Below are 13,757 nucleotides of genomic sequence, written 5' to 3' on the forward strand. Positions count from 1 at the left end.
TTTTATGGTTCCCATGAGGGTGGAATTCATGGCTGAGTTGCCAAAAACTTCAACAGGAAACATTCAGAAATTACAGTTAATGGGATTGGCGCAAAATTTTGTTGTCACTGAGAAGTTGCCAAGCAAGAAAACTACTGGAAGCAGCCAACCTTCAGCATCTGGTCAAGTCAATACAGAAGTACCAGGATATGCTCAGGTTCATGAACAACAGAACAAGTTTTGCTCTGACTCGTCCTAGAACTTTGAATTTAATATTTGATTTAACATTGGAATAAGATGTGTAGAGGTTGGTTTAATAGGTAACTTTGTTAAGATTATTAAGATTAATCTCTTCTATTTATAATATTTTTTTTTGTCTCCAAATATATCAATAATTTCTCCATATATATATATATATATATATATATATATATATATATATATATGATATTTTAGGAACGGTAAAGCATACACATTTCAGATTTGAACCAATTTTACACACTTGAAATAGAGAAATTATTATTCTACAAAAAGCAAAGAAAGAAATGGAGAAATTATTAAGGATGAGCTCACATTCGTTTTAGCAAAAGAAGAATGAACTTTTCCACTATCCTCGCTCTGAATCAATAGATCACTAGGTTGACCAAATAGGTCAGGCTGGATATTATAACTAAGGACACCACTAGAAAAATTAAAAAACACGGACGGAATATTCCATCAGTATTCAAGAAAAAATATTCATCAGTGTAGGAAATATTGTTGAATGCAAGATTGGCACTAAGCTGTTGTCCATGGCTTTGAAGCTGAGCACATTGAGGGACTGAGTGACCTAAGGTTTGGCACAATTGACACTTGACATTAGACCACTATGAAGAGCCACGATTCCTTTGGTTTTGTTGCCAATTTCCCTGCCTCCAGTCGTTGTTTGAAGACCTATTAAAACTTCAAAAATCAGATCTGTTATGAGGGCTATTACGGTTGTTGTTAAAATTGTTACACCAACCTCCACGAAAGCGTCTTCTGCCACGATTGAAATTGTAATTGTTGTTATACGAAGTAGAAGTATAATGTTGGGGGGGGGGGGTGAATTGGCGTGGGCAGTAAAGGAGTAGTGACGACAACACCCTTGGATTAAAGAGAGGTCTTGTGAAGAAACTCATGAATTAAGAGATGACTATGAAGATCTGCATTGAAAAAGGTTCTGCTTCAGTCACGAGGCTTGTTATCAAGTCTTTGAACTCACCCTGAAGACCATGAAACACATACAAATTGAAGTCCTCTAGCGAAACTGGCTGGCCAACAACAACTAATTCATCAAATAATACCTTTGATTTTTGCATAAATATAGTGATCGAATCATCACCTATCAAAGATCTTGAAAAGAACCATGAAGTTGCATACTACGAGAATTAGACAGAGAAAAGAGGGCTTGCTTAAGAGTACGCCAAACACAATGCAAGGTTTGACAATCGATAACAATGCAGTACATCCATTAAAAAAAAAAAAAGTAGTGCACTTAGAATAAGTTGGTTCTGCTGTTTCCAAAAAGAGTTATTAATCTGAAGAGAAACACTATCAGCAGCAACCACACGAGGAGGAGGACATGACAAAGAGCCATCAATAAAGTGGAAAACACCTTGTCTAAGGATATATGGTTTCATCTGCATTTACTAATAAATATAATTTGTGTTTGTAAGTTTCAAAGAAATAACTTGATGAGTATTGGATAGGGAAACAATTGATGCATCCATGGTGGCAAGATTCACGGCAGCAGTAGTGGAAAAGTGCACAACATTAGCGGGAGAAAGTGCGGAATAGAGGGAGAAGAAATAGTCTGAAGATTCACGGCAGCAACAGGGGAAGCTTCCAAAGCAGAGGGAGAAGAAAAAGTATGCATCAGTGGCTAAAAAGAAGAGTCCATTGAGAGAAGGAAAGAGAGTTTTAAAGTGTAAGGGATCTGATACCAAGTTGAGAATAATAGGAAACTTAACCTATTAGTTAACCAACCTTTTCTATTTATACATGGTGGACGATGTATAATAGTTAATGTAGATATTACAACACAAAAATAATAAACCTTTCCTAAATATGAACAAGCCTATATTATGTAATATACTATAATAATATATGAGTTAGAATTGACTAAAGGCAACTACGAGTTATTTATTTCTCGTTATTATCAATTCTATAAAAATTAGTTCTCTAAATTCCCAACTTAATAATAAAATTGACAAAATATAATTGATATTCATTAATTAAATATTCATTGTCTCTTCGATTATAACACATCTAAGTTACAAAATCAAACTCAATTTAATGAAATGACATATAAAACCAATTCGCCCCAAATCCCAAACAAAACCTGACATATAAATCATGTATTAATACAATAAAATTATCTAGAAAAAAGCTGTAAAACACTTGAATATACAAGTCAATTACAAATACCACAAAAAAATCTCAATAAAATAACCTAAAATATAAATGAGTTAAAAAAATGACAGGTTTGCTTACTTGGTGTAGTGAAGGCTCACAAGAAATAGAATCAAAAGAGGAAAGCTAACACAACTGATATTTATAGATCGATGCCGCCGAGCTGGGTGGTTGGATTTGTGAATGAGGTGGTCAGATTTGCTAATTAATTGGGAGAGAGGGGCTGCCAAAGAGAAGGTTAATTCATTTAGATTTTTCAATGGAATTTTAGTCAGCATTATTGATGTATCAATTTATCAATGAAATTGTTGACATATTTTTTTTTATTGATTTTTTTTTTATTGAAAATTATCGATGAAAATATTTTGTTGCTTTTTTCCATCAACAATTACTGATTGAATATTTTCCATCAATATTTTCGTTATTATTTTCTAATTTTATGGTAATGGGAGTGATAGGTATAAAAGTCATGGTGAGTCTTGTTCACGCAATAATTTTTGTTTAATCAGTCTTTATGTAGGTTATGAAATCTGTTTGGATAACTTGGATTCATTCAAATGAAAACAAATCTTTTAATAGAAGTTTTATTCAGTGATAAAGGAATAAATCTTTTTAAAGAAGTGAACCAATAAAATTGATGTGGCTATTAAATCCTCGTCCACCATAAATGGCAACTGGAACCTCGTGCTGTTCACCATTCCCATATAATTTCCCTCTCGGAGGAACCCAGTTCTTGTCAAACTTAAACCCTACCTACTACAATCTCTCTCAACTGCATCTTAAACAAGAGAAAAGAAAATGAAGAGATTCATAACAGCCCAACAAAGCCACAATCAAGAGTTGACGTTGAGGAGATCAACAAGATTGACAGACAAATTTCAGAAATTACCTGATGAATTGACCACCAAAATCTTTTCAAAATTGGAAGATGACCCCAAAACCCTCATTCGCTGCTCAGCTGTTAGCAAGAAGTGGGCATCCTTTGTCTTCAAGACCGCCCATCTCTCCTTCATATTTTCCTGTACACCTGAAAGGAGTCGTTTTTTTCCAAGCTCAAAACTACACAACCATATTTCATCATCTGCAATCCCTGCTATCATGAATGCGTTTTCAAATCTGGAATCTATCGAAATTAAGCTCTGTCGTTGCCCTTCTCGAACTCCACAACCACCTTGTTGTCAAAACATCACCAAGATGAACGTTGTGTGGACAAGTGATGATTCTCAAGCTGATACATGCATGGCATTTGATGTTGGATTGTTATCAACTATAGAAGGGGCTAAGCTGTCTCATCGTTTGAGCGGAGAAAAAAAATTCGCTACCCTCCTAAGTTCTTCGGTAATGGACTTCTATTGGACAATGTTAGATCACCGCCCAAAATCATTGCGAAGGGTTGTGATTATGAGTGCTAAGATGGATCCAGAAGGGTTTAGATCCGGAGGGAAGGTTTTTATAAGATACGAACAACTCTCAAAATTGCGTGATTCGGTTTCGAATTCAAGAGTGAACGAGAGCTGGCTCGAAGATCCACAGAACGTGGTTTATTGGCACAAGAAGCACACTGACAAGGAGCATTTGCTTCAGGAACAGGTGTGGCTTGTTTATCACTGGCAATTTATACTAGCCAACAGAAAGTTTACATTGAAAGACCTGAATTTAAAGAAGGCAGATTTGAGGGAGGTGTTGGATGGATTGGATGCTGCTGCTGCTGGTGGTGACAATGGCACTAGAAAACGCAGATTTCAGTATCAACAGTAATAATTCTTCTGTAAGTTCTGGATTCTCTTTACTGTTTGAAGTTACTCTTACATGTTTTAGTTCGGATAATGAATTTTAGGTAGTTATTACATCTTATGCTTGGATTTGTTTCGAGTTAGGAAAATGAAAGAGATTGAAATTAAAAAATGCAATTGCTGTTTTTTTATTTTTTTGATAACTAAAGTATTGCATTAAATCGCCAAAAGATGGCTGAAACGTCAAAATACAAATCTGCATAAACTCAAGTTTAGCAAATTTATCAAAATAAGAAGAAAAACAAGACCAAGAAACCACAAAACAGTAACAACAACCAAGGATGCAGCTTTGTCTCCACACAACCAAACTACCAAGCTATATTTCCAATCTAGATTGAGATTTGGTTCGTTTCAGTTCAGGTTGAACATATTATGTTTACATCATATTATATTGAAATTTGGATTTCCTGTACGTTTTTCTACCTTGCAATGCTAGACTAGTAGGGTATAGTGTCATCGTTCTTGTTACAAGATGCATATGTTGGAGTTTTTTTTTTAGAAACTAGCACGGTGCCCACATTTTCTAAGGGACATTGTATTGTAAAAAACTTATTTATAAAAATAGCACAATTCATTGAGTTACGGTAATATCATTGACATGACCAAATTAAACTAATAGTGCCGTAACCAATAAAATTAATTTGAAATCAATGACTATTGCAGCTCAATGAACTGTTCTATTGTTTAAAATAAATTTTTTATTATTCTATTAATATTTTCCCAAAAAATTTGGACCCTATGCTATAGTTTTTTTATAAAAAAAACTCCACACGTTGCATATGCGGTTTTGGTCTTCTGCTATCAAGTTAGAGAAAATGATGATGATGAGATGGTAAAAATTGTAATTATTTTACAGTACAATTATGGTTATTGAGTTGTGGATGGTGATGGTATAATTATCCTTGTCTATTTAAGAACTACGGTTATGGCAAACATTGTAACATATGTTTTAATTCTCTGCAGAGTGGAAATGGCAGATGAAGAGCTCCATGTACCAATAAGTCTGGTGAGTTTTGATTAGGCATTCGATGGTGCACCGCCTCGAAGTTCAGAAAAGCTCTGCAGACATATTCAGCAGTTTTCTTTTACTGTTGTATTTTAGTACTCATACATGGTTGCTATGTTTTCCTTATTGGTTTGAAGATTAGACGTGAACCCTTAATCATTATTCAGAACTGCTGAAATTTGAGATTTGTAATAATTGGCCATGAGTTACTCCATGGTTTGAACTTCAATTTAGAGAAGCGTGCAATGCATCATCTACCTAACATAAGGTTTATCTCGTTTGTCACTCCCATATCTTAGAGATGATGTCATGTTCGAGTATGACATGTCTCCTTAGTGTAGAATTGTGAAGGGATTTCACGAGTGCAAACCTCTCAAACATCATGTTCTTTGATTACTAGAGTTTGGAGTTTTTTACTCTCACCGTCTGACACATTCCAGTGCTCTATCAAATGATTATGCGATTAGGGCTACATCGATGGCAATGGATTTTGAAGATGCAACTATGCATTAGTTGACTGTCGCTGTTGTTTCCTCCTTCAACGTATAACATCCTTGATAAAACTTTAATTCAATAATAAAGAAAGTAAGTTTTAGAGTGCCGAAAAATAAGGGCAAAATTTAAGTTACTACTTGTATATTCATGAGTTCGAAGGCTGTTAAGGAGATGTTTGTTCCATTCCTTGACGTTTTGAATTCAAGTCTTAGAGTTATATATTGGAGACTAATCTCCATAGCGGTACCACTTGGGATATTTAGTTGTTGAGGAACAATATTATTTTTGAGGAGAAAACTATAAGCTTGTTTGATTATTTCTTCATCATCGTTCATCGAGCTGCTATTTGGTTGCATGCTTTGAATTCAAACTTCACTTATATAGAAAATAACCTTTTAAGATTTGCTATTGACATCAAATTATGGTATAATAAGAAATCTTAGTTAGTCATTTTCAGTTTTGTTTCTCCTTTTCTAGTCTTTCTATTTCTATTGTAGCAAACCAGCACTAATTTCTCTTTTTTTTTTTTTCCATATTCTCTTCCTATGTTTCTCTAAGTCTATTCCCTTTTTTTATCTATTTAGTCATGTCCCTGTATATTGCTTCGGTTATTGATTTTATGGCTTTTTTTAATGTACTTTCAATGATTATCCAAAAAAAAAAAAACATATAAAAAGAATTTATTAAATTTTTATAAATACACTAAACCAATATGAGAGATGCATGTTTAAGATGGTCCGAGGAGGGATCTAATCTTGAATACCGATATGAGAGATGTGTTTTTAAGATTGTTTGGGAGGGATCAAATCTTGGATAACTCGTAAGCAAGCTTAACGATACCCTTCCTATAAAAAGAAAATAAAATGCATTTAAGGCAATTCATTTTTCTTTATCTGTATTAACTCGATAAAAAAATTGGAATTCTATATGTTTTAGAATTAAACAAATTTCTTTGTCGAATCTGATCAAATCAAGAGAATTGGGAACCCTGAATTTTGCATATCCAAGACTACCATGAGAATGTGAGCCTTAGGGACAAGCAGGCACGGTGCACTTGCTATCTATATTTTTTTTTTTGAGAAGTATATGATTTCATTGAACGCCATAACCTGGCGGCATGTGAAATTATAGAGCCTGCAACATATCAATTTTGCAGGAAGTACCAAACGAAGTAAGGTCCATACAAAGAGGACAAAACAACAGATATAGCCTAAGAAAGCAACATTGGAATCTACACAAGATAACCATCACAACAAAATCAAGGGGAAACTTCCAAAAGTCTCCAATTCATCTCTCTAGTGAATCTGAACCTCTGAAGTGGAGCACCTTTAGAAGCCTGATAGACATAAGCTGAGAGATTGATCAAAACCAAGCAATGAAATCACTGGATCTTCGCACTCCCTGCTTAGCCATACAATCTGCCAGACTATTGCTCTCACGGTACACATGAGAAAAAGTAATTGAGCTAAAAAATCTAGTCAATCTCTGAACTGTGGAGAAGAGCTCTCGGTGCATCCATGGCCTGTTATGAGAATTGTGCATCCAGCTGATTACATTGGCAGAATCAGATTTAATAGTAATATGTTTATGATGAAGAAGACAATTTGAGGCTGAGAGCTCAACAGCTTTGACAACAGCTCTCAGTTCAGCTATGTTTGAATCTAGTATCCCTATTGGCAAGGAAAAAATACCAAGGAGATGACCATGGTGGTTTCGCAGGACACCACCTATACCTGAGAGTCCAGGCTTTCCAACAGAAGAGCCATCCACGTTCCACTTGAAGCTGTCAATGGTTGGAGGAGACCATATCACACCAGTTCTAGTAATCTGAACATTGGACCAACGAATTAGACCTTCTGTCGATCTTAACATGTCTGAGGGGAGTAAGGAAAGTTAGGATGAAGTGCTTTCAACCATAAGCATAGCCGAGTGATGATAAGGAAGAAAACTGAATCATAGTTCGGTGACTTTTATTGAAAGATCAGGTCATTTCGAAGAAGCCAAAGGGACCACGCCACTGAGAAAAACAACATCAACCATGCTTTCTTCTGAAATTTACCATGGACCATGAAAGTCCACTGAGAGAATAAGCCTGACAAATTCTTTGGGCAACACCATGATAATCCCCACCACTTAATGATTTTGGACCAGATAATTCAATGCTTATGGCAATGTAAAATTAAATGATCAACCGACTCTTCCTCAACTAAACAAATAGGACAATTTGAGTCCGAGCTATCCAAAACACCTCTTCTAACCAGCATACCTCGGGTGTTGAGTCTGTTAATAATAGCCATCCAGCAAAGATCTCCAATTTAGGAGGGACTACACCTTTCCAGCAAAAGAGAAGCCATTGTTAGGATAATGAGTGGGACTTAACAGCCCACATAGAGATTTAACGGAGAATCTTCCTGATTTGTTGTCCTTCCATATTAGTCTATCATCTACCTCGTTGTCTAAGTGCACCGTTGAGAGAAAAACATATAGTTGTTCTAACAAGCCAATGTTTCGACCCCTCAAAGGTCTTGTCCAGGAAAAGAACCATGTCCATTCAAAACCATCCTACATTCCCATCTTGTCAATGCTGGCATCTTTATCATTGGATAAATGGTAAAGAGTAGGGAAACGATCTGCAAGACAGTAATTGGTAAGCCAAGTATCATGCCAAAACACTGTTCTCTTGCCATTTCCAATAAGAATCATAGATTGATGAGACACAATCTCTTGTAACCTGTTGTCTTTAACGCAATGGTTGATCATACGCGTCCATGTGCTTCCAGCTCTTGAAATAGGGGCTTGCGGCAGGAAACTAGAGTAGTTAATGTTGTGTATGAATTTGACCACTTCCTTCCACAGGCTTGTGTCCTTCGAGCCCAACCTCCATAATATATTAATTAAGAATTCCTTGGAAGTTTGAGTAATTATAGGGCTTTTATAACTTAGTTAAAAGAGAAGTACATCAAAAGTAAAAGAGTCATAGCCCTAAACGCAACCACATGTCAAGAGTCATAACCCTAAACGCAAACACATGTCAGGAGTCATAATTCTATCAAGAGGCATAACCCTAAATCCAGTGTGTTTTTTCCTCCCAAACAAATATCAGTAGCCACAACCCATAAAGGGATATAATCCTTCACTGAAGAATGAAGATGGGAAACAAAAAGTCGCTTATAGAAACTGTTTTTACATACCAATTATTCAATTAAGAAAATAAAACTATCTCCAAATTATAGGTATGTTCTCTCTTTCTTTGCGAGGTGGGTATATGATTGCTAATTAAACCAAGAGACCGATTTTAGTTTTATGGAGAATTGGCAAAGGTAAGAGCCATAGTCCCAAATTATGGGTATATGTTCTCCTTTTCTTTTTCATTCTATTAATTCAAGGGATTTTTTTTTTCCGTGTGTGTGTTTTCACTTGATTTAGTTATTTCCCATTAATTGCTCAATTTGTGTCACATGAAATATTTTCCTGTCCTTTTTTAAAAAAAAAATTGAAACATCAAACATTAAATTGTGAGATCTTTCAATTACTACATCTGTAAAATTATTATTAATTCGATTACAATGGTAAATGATTTTTAAATTACTTCATGATGCATGTGTTAATTATGTGTTCTTTTTCTTGCTCTTTTAGGTTTGTTTTATATATTATCTAGGATTTTTATTCAAGTTATCATCTTATTAAATTCGTCATGACTTAGCTAAACTTGATCAGTTTACCCTATATATTTATTCTAGAAACAAACGATTCGAAACTTAATTTGACTCGGATTTCAAATTAAATTAGATTTGTTTCACTTATTGGTTCAGGACATGTGTTCACTCAACAATAGCATATTACAAATTTAATTTTGCGTTTGTAGTCCAAAATCTTTATAAAAATAAAGAATTGAAAAGGAGAGAAAATTATACTGAGAGCAAATGCGCAGGATAACGACTAGTGGTTATTAAATCCTCGTTCTCCCCAGATGGCAACTAAACTTCCTACAGTTCAACATTTCCATAAATTTCCTCTCACAGGAATCTAAATGTTGTCAAACTTAAGCCCTACCAACTACAATTTCTGCACCTGCATCTTCAAGGAAAAAAAAAATGAAGAGATCCAAATCAACCCAACAAAGCCAAAATCAACTTTTCCCGTTGAGGAGATCAGCAAGATTAGCAGACAAATTTCAGAAGTTACCTGATGAATTGACCATCAAAATCTTTTCAAAAATGGAAGATGACCCCAAAACCCTCATTCGATGCTCAGCTGTCAGCAAGACTTGGTCTTCCTTTGTCTCCAAAACTGTTAATCTCACCCTGAGATTCTTGAGTACAGGTGAGAAGGGTCATTCACTTCCATGCTCAAAACGGCACCACCACATTCCATTACCTGCAATCCCTGCTATAATGAAGGTGTTTGCAAATCTGGAATCTCTCAAAATTAAGCTCTGTCGTTTCCCTTCTCCAACTGCACAACCTTGTTGTCAAAACTTCACCAAGATGAAGGTTGATTGGGAGGGTGATGATTATCATACTTATACGTGCACGGCGTATGAGGTTGGATTGTTATCAACTATCAAAGGAGCTATGCTGTTTCATGATTTCAGCAAAAGCACTTTTGCTGCCATCCAAGGTTTCCCAGTCACCTACTTTTATTGGAGAATGTTAGATCACCGGCCAAAAACACTGAGAAGAATGGTGATTATGAGTTCAAAGATGGAAGGGTTTAGATCAGGAGGGAAGGTTTTTATGAGATACGAACAGCTCCCCAATTTGCGTGATTCAGTTTCGAATTTAAGAGTGAACGAGAGATGGCTTGAAGATCCACAGAATGTGGTTCACTGGCACAAGAATCACTCGGACAAGGAGCATTTTCTGCAAGAACAGGTGTGGCTTCTTTATGAATGGCAATATTTTGTAACTAACAGAGAACTTGATATGAAAGAAATGATGGTGAAGGAGACAGGTTATACAGAGCTGTTGGATGGATTAGATTATGATGGTGGTGGTGATCATATTAGAAAACACTGATCTGATGAGTACCGACCGTAATAATTCTTGTTGTAAGTTCTGCATTTTCCTTACTGTTTGAAGTTAATATTAAATGCTAAATCATTAGGTACTTATTACATATATATTATTGGATTTGCTTCAAGTTCTGAAAATTAAAGAGATTGAGATTAGTAAATGCAACTGCTGTTTCCATAAGGGAGCCTGTTCTTGTTTTTGTCAAGCTTAGCTATTGAAGAACACCAAACAATCCCGTGTAGTAGTTCGCGATTTCTAGCCCTAACTAAGTTGTTAGAAATATTTGAAAGAGAAAAGGGGAAGCATTGCGGAGAATAATCTCATTCATATAAATATTACTCTCTTTAGACTTGGATTCAGATTTACAATACTTTGAACACATATTTATACTAGTTTAGGATGATACAAGAGACTTAAAAGATAAATATATCTTTAATAATTATGCATACACTTAGGAGAACTAAAAAAACTTTGACTTCAAAATTAATTCGAACACTCTACTTTGATTTTGAAAGTCTCACAATTCTTGAAATTTAAATTTTGATTGAAAATCATTTTGTCATGACTTGCTAATGGCATCTCATTGCCATCTCTTCAATCTTCCTTTCCTTAAGAATGGTTTGTCTAAAACATGGCTGCTCCTAACTATTTTTTCTCGTCTTGTGAATGCTGCCACAATTCTCTAGCAAAACACTACTTTTCAAGATTAAACTTTTCAAGTGGCCATTCTATTTTGGCTCGCTATTCATCAAGCTGGTGCCTTTCTTATCATGACTTCTTGGCCATTTCCCATCTCCTTTAGATAGACCTCTCTCTTTCTTTTCTTCATGTGTGGTATCTCTTGTACCACATCTCATCTCTTGTGTAGTAAGTTGTCAACTTGCACCAAGTCTCTTTCGTAGGCTTCTTCTATCTCTTTTTTAAGCAAGGTCTCAATTCTTTTATTGGGCTCCATCATCTTATGCCTTTTTTTTTCCTTATGAGGATGTCCCTTGTACATCAACACTCTTATCTACAAACATGCTTTAATTTCTCAAACACCCCACTAGATTAATCTAGCTGTGATATCATGTTAGAGATAAACAGAGGGAAATGAACTCTTACATTTCATTACACTTAGACTTATACTAGTTACATGCATATTCAAAAATCCTTTACTAATCATTTTATTCACTTTATATTTAAAGTGTTAGGATTTAGTTGTAAACTTTAATATTTGAGGGTGTAAAATTACATTATAAGTATACCCTTAGATATTAAAGGTACAAAGTGCAAAATAAATACGATGCTAAAATTTAGATCTTAGAACAATTATACTTTAACTTAATAAGGTAAAGACTTTCTCACAAGAGAAGATCTGCCTTGAACCTTAAATAAGACTGACGAATGAGAACACAACTTAGAATAACAATCAAACAACAATGCAGCTAATTACCATAGGTAAAGTGCACTAAGGGTGATGTGTCTTTCCCTTACACAACCAGTCCATTACCGGGACTCTCGCAAATCATAGGTTTTCTAGTAACCATAATACTAGGTGGCGACCTGAACCTTATAATCATGACTTTATGATTATACCTAAACCCCATTTTCAACACACACCACTCAGAAGGCAGACCCGCCATCGCTCGACGCCCCGTGCACGCCCTGCGACTGTGATTGAGGTTTCGGTGAAAATAGTTTGTATTTTTCAACTGTAGTGGTTATATTGTTTATTAGGGAAGTGATCAAAAGGTAGTTGCTTGCTTAGCATTTTCTTCATCTTTATGAGATAATTTGTTTGCTAACTGGGATTCCTATCATCTCTAATCATGCAGGTTCAATTCAAAAGGTAATTCTTAAGAAAATGTTAGAAAAGCTTGGACATTCATATTAAAATTGAATGCTATTGCATGCATCTTAAGAAATTTTGAAATTTTGAGAATGATAAAAGAAAAAGGTAGATTTAGGTTTGATTTTTCTAGCTAATGATATTTTTTTTTACTTGCGTTGTGAAAAAGGCATTGAAGAAGTAATTATTTACTTTACAAATATTGTGATTGAGTTGTGGACAGTTATGGCTTTAGTATCACTGTCAATCGAAGAAGTACAGTTACAGCGCCATGTATTCTCGTTATGTTTATACAGTTGCACTACTTTTTGTTGCTCACTCTCCTTGTGTTTTATCTGTTCTGCAGTCAAACCTTGTAACTTGTACGTTTTAATTCTCTGCAGAGTGCAAATGGAAGATGAAATGCTATCAATAAGGCTGATGAAATGCTCAATGAACAAAGAAAGGCTTGTTTTGCCTCAAAGACAAGCTCCACAGATCTTTTGTGTTTATCTTTTTCTGCCGAATAATCCTTTGTGGAAACTAGATGTGAAACCTTAAACATTATTTAGAACGGTTGAAATGTAAGATTTGTAGTCATTGGCCATGACATTTTCTATAGCTCTTTGGATAAGGAAAAGGAGTTTACAAAATTTAAAATATCAATGTATGGAAGATGAATTCTATAGTTTGGACCTCAATGAAGAGGAGCCTGCTATATATCTTCTGTGCATGCACACCCACATTGTGCATTCAACTGTTTTTTAACAAGTAGATTTATCTCGTTTATCAGTGTCATGTTCAAGGATGAAATGTCTCCTTGATTAAGAATTGCACGGATGCAACCCTTTGGTTGTCAATGGTAGCTTCCATCCCCAGGACCCCAGCCTCATGAAAGTATTTGCAAATCTGAAATCTACTGAAATTGAGCACTCTCGTTGCTCTTTTCTGGTTTCGAAATGACCTCAGGAATTTCGAACGAAAGGCAAGGCGTGGTAGTTGGTGGTTATCTTAACATTCGGACTCGGGAAGCATCTAACATAAGGTTGTTGCAGAAGAAAAAGGAACAAAAACAAGGATCTAAAATTGGACGTATATGGCTATGATTACTCAGACTTGAGAACAAAAACAAGGATCCACACTGTCCTAAATTTTATGATTCCAGACTCTTATGTAACCTCTGTGTTTACGCCCACATTGTCTGCTCATTTTCTAATAACATTAAA

At 35.2% G+C, this 13,757-nt stretch overlaps 1 protein-coding gene across 1 annotated transcript; it reads left to right on the top strand.

The window, feature by feature from the left end:
- The first annotated feature begins 8,708 nt into the window (after window positions 1–8,708).
- Window positions 8,709–13,171, top strand: LOC18094328 (uncharacterized). Its single transcript, XM_006368529.3, has 2 exons — window positions 8,709–10,756; window positions 12,936–13,171. The coding sequence occupies exon 1, from the start codon at window positions 9,801–9,803 to the stop codon at window positions 10,722–10,724; it is 924 nt and encodes a 307-aa protein (XP_006368591.3). The 5' UTR covers window positions 8,709–9,800; the 3' UTR covers window positions 10,725–10,756; window positions 12,936–13,171.
- Window positions 13,172–13,757: the final 586 nt, after the last annotated feature.

Source organism: Populus trichocarpa, chromosome 1, assembly GCF_000002775.5.
Source record: "Populus trichocarpa isolate Nisqually-1 chromosome 1, P.trichocarpa_v4.1, whole genome shotgun sequence".
Classification (NCBI taxonomy): domain Eukaryota; kingdom Viridiplantae; phylum Streptophyta; class Magnoliopsida; order Malpighiales; family Salicaceae; genus Populus; species Populus trichocarpa.

Excerpts from the sequence above, each read along its gene's own strand:
- LOC18094328 (XM_006368529.3), top strand. The coding sequence starts at position 9,801 with ATGAAGAGATCCAAATCAACCCAACAAAGCCAAAATCAACTTTTCCCG.